The sequence below is a fragment of the Oncorhynchus masou genome, unplaced genomic scaffold (genome assembly GCF_036934945.1).
Source record: "Oncorhynchus masou masou isolate Uvic2021 unplaced genomic scaffold, UVic_Omas_1.1 unplaced_scaffold_648, whole genome shotgun sequence".
NCBI classification, from domain to species: Eukaryota; Metazoa; Chordata; class Actinopteri; order Salmoniformes; family Salmonidae; genus Oncorhynchus; species Oncorhynchus masou.
The window spans coordinates 123,249-133,897 of NW_027012917.1; the positions used below are offsets into that span (position 1 = coordinate 123,249).

The 10,649-nt window shown below is 41.3% G+C and overlaps 1 protein-coding gene across 2 annotated transcripts in view; it reads left to right on the top strand.

The window, feature by feature from the left end:
* LOC135536667 (cytohesin-1) overlaps nt 1-10,323 on the top strand; it is a 68,302-nt gene extending 57,979 nt beyond the window's left edge. Inside the window, exons 10-13 of one of the 2 annotated variants that reach the window (XM_064962920.1) lie at nt 3,409-3,485; nt 6,759-6,827; nt 8,213-8,367; nt 9,749-10,323. In XM_064962920.1, coding sequence (XP_064818992.1) covers nt 3,409-3,485; nt 6,759-6,827; nt 8,213-8,367; nt 9,749-9,827 — 380 coding nt within the window. In that variant the 3' untranslated portion in view covers nt 9,828-10,323. Of the gene's footprint in view, nt 1-3,406; nt 3,486-6,758; nt 6,828-8,212; nt 8,368-9,748 lie in introns of both variants that reach the window. The other variant, XM_064962922.1, reaches the window with a different exon arrangement.
* Nucleotides 10,324-10,649: the final 326 nt, after the last annotated feature.

The following is a 10,649-nucleotide window of genomic DNA, read 5'->3' on the forward strand; positions in this document are numbered from 1 at the left end:
CACCCCCTGACCTGCCTGCACCAACCAACAAAAATCTCCTCGGGCAAAGCCGCCTTGTCTGGGACATTTTTTGCCAGGGTCCTCGCTCTCTGAGTGACTGACAGGAACTGAAGTGGTCAACCAATCATCAATCAATCACAATCTCCTCCAAGCCAATCAACTGTCATATCATCAGCTGTGAGATTCTACCATTTGTCTCTACATGAGTCTGTCTGTCAAGTGTCGTTTCAACATTCATATGTCACGTTCTGAGGACAAGATGACGATAACACAGTGACAAAATGGCGGCAAGGAGAACGTGTTTGTGGTCATGTTCCAATGTCCATACTAGCCCACTACTTGGAATACCTGCCCAATACCACAGGAGGTTGGTGGCACCTTAATTGGGGAGGACTGGCTCGTGGTAATGGCTGGAGCGGAATCGGTGGAATGGTATGAAATACACCAAACACACGGTTTCCATGGTTTCCATGTGTTTGATGCCATTCCGTTGGCTCCAGACATTATTATGAGCCTTCCTCCCATCAGCAGCCTCCATTGTTTCATACTAAGAAGTGTGCTGGTATGTGGATATCGGGACAGCGATTGTTTAAGTGCCCTCTCATGACCTCTGTAGTGTGATAGGTGATCATATACATTAGCATCGCTGCTATATGATCAATACAAGTGTGTCTTTTCTGGCCTGTTGTGATCAACACTTCTGTTAGATGGTGTCCACAACACTGCTCTTCTGTCTTGGTAGATGGCTTTTCTTAGTGTGTCTGTTTAGTGTCTTCATACTAACATTGGTGGTGGTGTAACAGTTCAACGACCTTGGCACTTTCAGTAGGGTCAGACATTGAACAGCCAGGCATTGAACAGCCAGACATTGAAGCCAGCATTGAACAGCCAGGCATTGAACAGCCAGGCATTGAACAGCCAGGCATTGAACAGCCAGGCATTGAACAGCCCATTGGCATTGAACAGCCAACATTGAACAGACATTGAACAGCCAGACATTGAACAGCCAGACAAGCATTTATGTCATCATATTGATTTGTCTTTAATCCAAAATGGTATGTATGGTGTTTTCTCCTGGAGCATTTAGGTGTGTGTCCATGTACACGGTGTATCCATACCATTTAGTTTTGATGGAGGGTATTTAAAAAGGGGTCCCTTAAACGGACAGAAATATTGTCCAGAAATGACCTAATTGGACAGAAAGGTATCTTCAGATAGTAAATTGACTGGTGTTCATATCATATATCACTGTGAATACGGCCAACGACAGAAAGTTCCAGCCAGAGATGCCTATAGAGTGAGTAGCCTACTAGCATATCTCCAGGTTAGCTCCAGTCCCCCCCCCAGACACTGTTTATTGGCATCTCTTCCTCCCAGCGTGAGCTAGCTGCTAGCTGCCATCTGCTGCTCTGATCAGGTTTCTCCCTAACAGGAAGTGGGAGTGGCGGTGGGGTCGGGGGTCTGCCACAGATCACTGAGCTGCTGAGTTAACCAGAGACACCACACCGGGTGTGAAAGACGCAAAGGATTTGAGCCAATTGTTAGTAGTACTATTTGACATTCCCCATAGTAGGATCTCATTAACTCTTGGAGGTCTAAACTTTAACAAGTGTTTGGTTTTATATCCCAGCTATTGATCTCCTTTAGAGGTTGTCTACTCTGAGAGGCTGTTGATCTCCTTTAGAGGTTGTCTACTCTGAGAGGCTGTTGATCTCCTTTAGAGGTTGTCTACTCTGAGAGGCTGTTGATCTCCTTTAGAGGTTGTCTACTCTGAGAGGCTGTTGATCTCCTTTAGAGGTTGTCTACTCTGAGAGGCTGTTGATCTCCTTTAGAGGTTGTCTACTCTGAGAGGCTGTTGATCTCCTTTAGAGGTTGTCTACTCTGAGAGGCTGTTGATCTCCTTTAGAGGTTGTCTACTCTGAGAGGCTGTTGATCTCCTTTAGAGGTTGTCTACTCTGAGAGGCTGTTGATCTCCTTTAGAGGTTGTCTACTCTGAGAGGCTGTTGATCTCCTTTAGAGGTTGTCTACTCTGAGAGGCTGTTGATCTCCTTTAGAGGTTGTCTACTCTGAGAGGCTGTTGATCTCCTTTAGAGGTTGTCTACTCTGAGAGGCTGTTGATCTCCTTTAGAGGTTGTCTACTCTGAGAGGCTGTTGATCTCCTTTAGAGGTTGTCTACTCTGAGAGGCTGTTGATCTCCTTTAGAGGTTGTCTACTCTGAGAGGCTGTTGATCTCCTTTAGAGGTTGTCTACTCTGAGAGGCTGTTGATCTCCTTTAGAGGTTGTCTACTCTGAGAGGCTGTTGATCTCCTTTAGAGGTTGTCTACTCTGAGAGGCTGTTGATCTCCTTTAGAGGTTGTCTACTCTGAGAGGCTGTTGATCTCCTTTAGAGGTTGTCTACTCTGGGAGGCTGTTGATCTCCTTTAGAGGTTGTCTACTCTGAGAGGCTGTTGATCTCCTTTAGAGGTTGTCTACTCTGAGAGGTTGTTGATCTCCTTTAGAGGTTGTCTACTCTGAGAGGCTGTTGATCTCCTTTAGAGGTTGTCTACTCTGAGAGGCTGTTGATCTCCTTTAGAGGTTGTCTACTCTGAGAGGCTGTTGATCTCCTTTAGAGGTTGTCTACTCTGAGAGGCTGTTGATCTCCTTTAGAGGTTGTCTACTCTGAGAGGCTGTTGATCTCCTTTAGAGGTTGTCTACTCTGAGAGGCTGTTGATCTCCTTTAGAGGTTGTCTACTCTGAGAGGCTGTTGATCTCCTTTAGAGGTTGTCTACTCTGAGAGGCTGTTGATCTCCTTTAGAGGTTGTCTACTCTGGGAGAGACTGTAAGTCCTGAGTCCGCTATATTGAGGACCTACAGAGGAGAGGTGGGACAGTTAAAATGAGCACTCAGGTTTCAGTTAGTATTCAACATGATATACGGTTCTGTCTAATCTATAAGGCTAAGGGCTTTTCACTACAGAGCTGAGCTGAACCAAGCTGTTCTGAGATGGCCTGGTTATGCATCCACCATAGTTGCTGGAACTGTTCTGAAAGGAAAATGTGAAAAGAACATATCGGAGCCAACAAGCCGGCACAAGAGTGTAAAAAGGCGATTACAGAATACCTTGGTCTTATCAAAGCCCAGTTTAGTCAACAGAACTCCTCTGTAATCTCATGCTTCTCTCTCATGTAGAGTAGATTAACTGGTTGTCTAGATGCTATGGTGTGGGTTGCTGGAGGAGCATGGTACTGTGCGGTGCTTGATGGGAATGTAGGGAGATGGGAGTTGTAGTTCTATACCTGTTATCTGCCTGTCTGTCTATCCATGCGTCTGTCTGCCTGTCTGCTGCTCTGTCCTCCGCTGTCCGGTGCCCATCCCTCTCTTTCCTGCTCCCCCTCTGAGTCTGGCTCACACCGTCTCTCTATTCCTCAGGGGGACGCGTCAAGACCTGGAAGAGAAGATGGTTCATTCTCACGGACAACTGTCTGTATTACTTTGAGTACACCACTGTAAGTACAACTGTAAATGTAAAAGAATTATTCAGAGTAAGGTCATTAACAGGGATATTCCATTCACAATAAAATATAATATAGTGTAATATCCCTTTAGTAACGCCACATTTTGTAGTGTGATATCCCTTTAGTAACGGCACATTTTGTAGTGTAATATACCTTTAGTAACACCACATTTTGTAGTGTAATATCCCTTTAGTAACACCACATTTTGTAGTGTAATACAACTGTCTGTATTACTTTGAGTACACCACTGTGAGTACAACTGTCTGTATTACTTTGAGTACACCACTGTAAGTACAACTGTCTGTATTACTTTGAGTACACCACTGTAAGTACATCTGTCTGTATTACTTTGAGTACACCACTGTAAGTACAACTGTCTGTATTACTTTGAGTACACCACTGTGAGTACAACTGTCTGTATTACTTTGAGTACACCACTGTAAGTACATCTGTCTGTATTACTTTGAGTACACCACTGTAAGTACAACTGTCTGTATTACTTTGAGTACACCACTGTGAGTACAACTGTCTGTATTACTTTGAGTACACCACTGTGAGTACAACTGTCTGTATTACTTTGAGTACACCACTGTAAGTACATCTGTCTGTATTACTTTGAGTACACCACTGTAAGTACATCTGTCTGTATTACTTTGAGTACACCACTGTAAGTACAACTGTCTGTATTACTTTGAGTACACCACTGTGAGTACAACTGTCTGTATTACTTTGAGTACACCACTGTAAGTACATCTGTCTGTATTACTTTGAGTACACCACTGTAAGTACAACTGTCTGTATTACTTTGAGTACACCACTGTGAGTACAACTGTCTGTATTACTTTGAGTACACCACTGTGAGTACAACTGTCTGTATTACTTTGAGTACACCACTGTAAGTACAACTGTCTGTATTACTTTGAGTACACCACTGTGAGTACAACTGTCTGTATTACTTTGAGTACACCACTGTAAGTACAACTGTCTGTATTACTTTGAGTACACCACTGTAAGTACAACTGTCTGTATTACTTTGAGTACACCACTGTGAGTACAACTGTCTGTATTACTTTGAGTACACCACTGTAAGTACATCTGTCTGTATTACTTTGAGTACACCACTGTAAGTACAACTGCCTGTATTACTTTGATTACACCACTGTGAGTACAACTGTCTGTATTACTTTGAGTACACCACTGTAAGTACAACTGTCTGTATTACTTTGAGTACACCACTGTAAGTACAACTGCCTGTATTACTTTGAGTACACCACTGTAAGTACGGGACTGGAACTGGAAGCCATCGGGTATCATGTTCAATTCAATGTATCTTAAATGTCTGCAACAGGCACACATAAATACATGGCTATTATGATGGATATTACAGTTGCGAGTTTCAACTCATTGTCACACTGTAACCTGTTCTGTTTGTGTACTCGTTCACTGCTCTACTGTGTATTCATCGGTGGCAGGTAGCCTAGCGGTTAAGAACGTTGTGCCAGTAACCGAAACGTTGCTGGTTCGAAGCCCCGAGCCAACCATTGGAGAAATCTGTAGATGTGCCCTTGAGCAAGGCACTTAACCCTAATTGCTCCTGTAACCCACTCTGGATAAGAGTGTCTCTTAAACGACTATGTAAATGTAAAATAATTATTCAGAGTAAGGTCATTAACAGGGATATTCCATTCACAATAAAATATAATATAGTGTAATATCCCTTTAGTAACGGCACATTTTGTAGTGTAATATCCCTTTAGTAACACCACATTTTGTAGTGTAATATCCCTTTAGTAACACCACATTTTGTAGTGTAATATCCCTTTAGTAACACCCCTTTAGTAACACCACATTTTGTAGTGTAATATCCCTTTAGTAACACCACATTTTGTAGTGTAATATGCCTTTAATAACACCACATTTTGTAGTGTAATATGCCTTTAATAACACCACATTTTGTAGTGTAATATCCCTTTAGTAACACCACATTTTGTAGTGTAATATCCCTTTAGTAACACCACATTAGTAACACCACATTTTGTAGTGTAATATCCCTTTAGTAACACCACATTAGTAACACCACATTTTGTAGTGTAATATCCCTTTAGTAACACCACATTTTGTAGTGTAATATCCCTTTAGTAACACCACATTTTGTAGTGTAATGTCCCTTTACTAACACCACATTTTGTAGTGTAATGTCCCTTTAGTAACACCACATTGTGTATCCCTTTAGTAACACCACATTTTGTAGTGTAATATCCCTTTAGTAACACCACATTTTGTAGTGTAATGTCCCTTTAGTAACACCACATTTTGTAGTGTAATGTCCCTTTAGTAACACCACATTGTGTATCCCTTTAGTAAGACCACATTTTGTAGTGTAATATGCCTTTAATAACCACTACATTTTGTAGTGTAATATCCCTTTAGTAACACCACATTTTGTGGTGTAATATCCCTTTTGTAACACCACATTGTGTAGTGTAATATCCCTTTAGTAACACCACATTGTGTATCCCTTTAGTAACACCACATTTTGTAGTGTAATATGCATTTAATAACCACTACATTTTGTAGTGTAATATCCCTTTAGTAACACCACATTTTGTGGTGTAATATCCCTTTAGTAACACCACATTTTGTAGTGTAATATCCATTTAGTAACACCACATTTTGTAGTGTAATATCCCTTTAGTAACACCACATTTTGTTGTGTAATATCCCTTTAGTAACACCACATTGTGTATCCCTTTAGTAACACCACATTTTGTAGTGTAATATCCCTTTAGTAACACCACATTTTGTAGTGTAATATCCCTTTAGTAACACCACATTTTGTAGAGCAATATCCCTTTAGTAACACCACATTTTGTAGTGTAATATCCCTTTAGTAACACCACATTTTGTAGTGTAATATCCCTTTAGTAACACCACATTTTGTAGTGCAATATCCCTTTAGTAATACCACATTTTGCTGTCTGTATTTTAAGCCATGTCCTACAGCAGTCCTTAAAATAGATTCATCTTAAGAGGACAGCAACATGGAAGTTAACAGGTTCATCTTAACAGGTTCCTCTTAACAGGTTGATCTTAACTTCCATGTTTCTGTCCTCTTAACAGGTTGATCTTAACTTCCATGTTTCTGTCCTCTTAACAGGTTGATCTTAACTTCCATGTTTCTGTCCTCTTAACAGGTTGATCTTAACTTCCATGTTTCTGTCCTCTTAACAGGTTGATCTTAACTTCCATGTTTCTGTCCTCTAGGACAAAGAGCCCAGAGGGATCATTCCACTGGAGAACCTCAGCATCCGAGAGGTTGAGGACAAGAAGCCTGTAAGCACACACTGCACTCTTTGCTGGTTCGACCACATAACACACACATTTGTTTTACTCTCCTTTGGGGACCAAACAATTGATTCCCCTTCAAAATCCTATTTTCCCTAACCCCTGACCTTAACCCTAATTGTAACCCTAAACCTAACCTCTAAGCCTAAAATAGTCTTGTTTTCTTGTGGGGACTGGCAAATGTTCCTTATTTTACTGTCCTTGTGAGGACTTCTGGTCCCCACAAGGACAGTAAAAACACACACACATTGGAGATAAAAGAACACCGTCAAATGTGTTGATCTTAATATGATCAGGAAGTGTAGTCAGGGAATAAGACCGTTATTTCACCTCCCATTCGTTTGCGATTGAGGCATATAGCTGTTCAACACAACTAATGATGTGTGACATGGACAAATATTGACATGAGTTCTCTTCTGAGATCTGCGAGATATGACAAAATGATTTTGGTCTGATCCATCCTGTCGTCTCCTTCCTCCTGATGTGTGCACCAGTTCACTACTCCCCAGACAAGGGACAGCATTGGATTGGTGTAAACATGGGTTAGAGGGAGTTTCCATATTCCAGTAATTTCCTTCCAAATCCATGAAGGGAAGTGAACAAGTGCACACTTTGGCAGAAAGAGGAGATTATAGTTCAATAATGTCTCAGACTAGACGTTGACTCCCCCTGGTGGTAGTGTGGAACAGCACATCAAATCAAAGTTTATTTGTCATGTGCACCGAATACAACACTGACCTTACAGTGAAATACTTACTTACAGTTACAGGCTCTAACCAATAGTACGATAAAGGTGTGTGTGTGTGTGTGTGTGTGTGTGTGTGTGTGTGTGTGTGTGTGTGTGTGCGTGCGTGTGCGTGTGCGTGTGCGCGTGTGTGCGTGCGTGCGTGCGTGTGTGCGTGCGTGCGTGTGTGTGTGTGTGTGTGTGTGTGTGTGTAGGTAAGTAAAGAAATAAAACAACAGTAAAAAGACATTTGAAATAAGAGTAGAGGCTACACCGGTTGGTCAGGCTTATTGAGGTAGTATGTACATGTAGGTATAGTTAAAGTGACTATGCATATATGATGAACAGAGAGGAGCAGTAGCGTAAAAGAGGGGTTGGTGGGTGGTGGGTGGCTGGACACAATGCAGATAGCCCGGTTAGCCAATGTGCGGGAGCACACACACGCACACCTTCTTAAACTCAGCTGTTCTGATACAGTTGTGGCATTCCTCACACCTCTCTCCTTGCCTCATTCTCAAAACGTTTTGGAGGAGAAGAAACGATTGGAGGAACCTTAGATCTTCTGCTCCAATGTGTTTAGAGAAGATGAGGGAGGACCTGAGTAATCAAGACAACACCATTTAGATTCCCTCTCCTCTCCTCTGCATAGAACTGCTTTGAACTCTTCATCCCAGAGAACAAGGACCAGGTGATCAAGGCCTGTAAGACGGAGGCGGACGGCAGAGTGGTGGAGGGGAACCACACCTTCTACAGGATCTCTGCTCCCACCACCGAGGAGAAGGATGAGTGGATGAACAGCATCAAGTCAGTACTACTGCTTATCAACAAGTTATGAATGGGTTATGGATGTGTTGGGATTTTGTTATGAATGGGTTATGGATGTGTTGGGATTTTGTTATGAATGGGTTATGGATGTGTTGTGATTTTGTTATGAATGGGTTATGGATGTGTTGTGATTTTGTTATGAATGGGTTATGGATGGGTTACAAAGCCCTAATTTAGATACTATTAAAAGAAAGTGTTACCCGTTATCTCTCTTCATTTCATGTGTAATCCTAAAATACTCTCTTCATTTCATGTGTAATCCTAAAATACTCTCTTCATTTCATGTGTAATCCTAAAATACTCTCTTCATTTCATGTGTAATTCTAAAATACTCTCTTCATTTCATGTGTAATCCTAAAATACTCTCTTCATTTCATGTGTAATCCTAAAATACTCTCTTCATTTGATGTGTAATCCTAAAATACTCTCTTCATTTCATGTGTAATCCTAAAATACTCTCTTCATTTCATGTGCAATCCTAAAATACTCTCTTCATTTGATGTGTAATCCTAAAATACTCTCTTCATTTCATGTGTAATCCTAAAATACTCTCTTCATTTCATGTGTAATCCTAAAATACTCTCTTCATTTCATGTGTAATCCTAAAATACTCTCTTCATTTCATGTGTAATCCTAAAATACTCTCTTCATTTCATGTGTAATCCTAAAATACTCTCTTCATTTCATGTGTAATCCTAAAATACTCTCTTCATTTCATGTGTAATCCTAAAATACTCTCTTCATTTCATGTGTAATCCTAAAATACTCTCTTCATTTCATGTGTAATCCTAAAATACTCTCTTCATTTCATGTGTAATCCTAAAATACTCTCTTCATTTCATGTGTAATCCTAAAATACTCTCTTCATTTCATGTGCAATCCTAAAATACTCTCTTCATTTGATGTGTAATCCTAAAATACTCTCTTCATTTCATGTGTAATCCTAAAATACTCTCTTCATTTCATGTGTAATCCTAAAATACTCTCTTCATTTCATGTGTAATCCTAAAATACTCTCTTCATTTCATGTGTAATCCTAAAATACTCTCTTCATTTCATGTGTAATCCTAAAATACTCTCTTCATTTCATGTGTAATCCTTCATTTCATGTGTAATCCTAAAATACTCTCTTCATTTCATGTGTAATCCTAAAATACTCTCTTCATTTCATGTGTAATCCTAAAATACTCTCTTCATTTCATGTGTAATCCTAAAATACTCTCTTCATTTCATGTGTAATCCTAAAATACTTGTAGTTTCCTTTTGACCTCTGTTCCTTTCCACCATACACATTGATGATAAACTAGGTTATCCCACCAGGGAGTATACTGACTACCCCCTTCTACCCCCACCCTCACAGAGCTGCCATCAGCAGGGATCCCTTCTATGAGATGCTGGCCACCCGCAAGAAGAAGGTCTCCTCCATGAAGAGACACTAGAGCTGCTCAGGACTCCTCCTCTTCCCCCGTTGAGAGAGTTTGGACCCATCCTGCTGAGACCCTGAGACTTGTGTTTTCAGGCCTGGGGATGGGGTTGGAGCAGGGGCTGCAGACTGGGGGTTGGGGCCTCTTGCCTCGGTCAGCATTTCTCTGGGATAGGCTCTAGCTTTGGGATTCCACAGACCGACCAACAGGACAGGGTGCATGCTGTCCTGCCTCCCCCTCCTTCTCTTCCCCCTGCTCCCGTCTCTGTGGCTGAATGCTCTCCGTCTCGCTCTAAACTCTTTGCTGTGTGTATTTTGGGAGAAAGGGGTCTATCGCTTTCTGGGTAAAATGGATCCCCTCCCTCAAAAAGACATGTGCACACACACCCATACTCTCACACACACCAATGTCGTACACTGAAGTCACACACACACACACACACACACACACACACACACACACACACACACACACACACACACACACACACACACACACACACACACACACACACACACACACACACACACACACACACCTCATCTAAACTCAGCAGGTCTGATGGAGTTGTTGTGGCATCCCAACCAAAATCAAAATATTCTTACTAGCTTTCAAAAGGAAAGGTGAGATGCTTTTCTGTATACGTTAATATGATGGGCAACGTGTGTTTGTAGAGCTTACTACTGTATATATTTCCCTCAGAATCTTGAGCTTTTGGGTTTCAGTTTTAGTTTTTGATAACGTTTTTAGAAAGACTGAGGGGGAATGGGTTATATTGCCAACCAACGATTTTTTTGAAACGAGAATAAACTTTTTTGAAGTCTTTCTGTCAAAGTT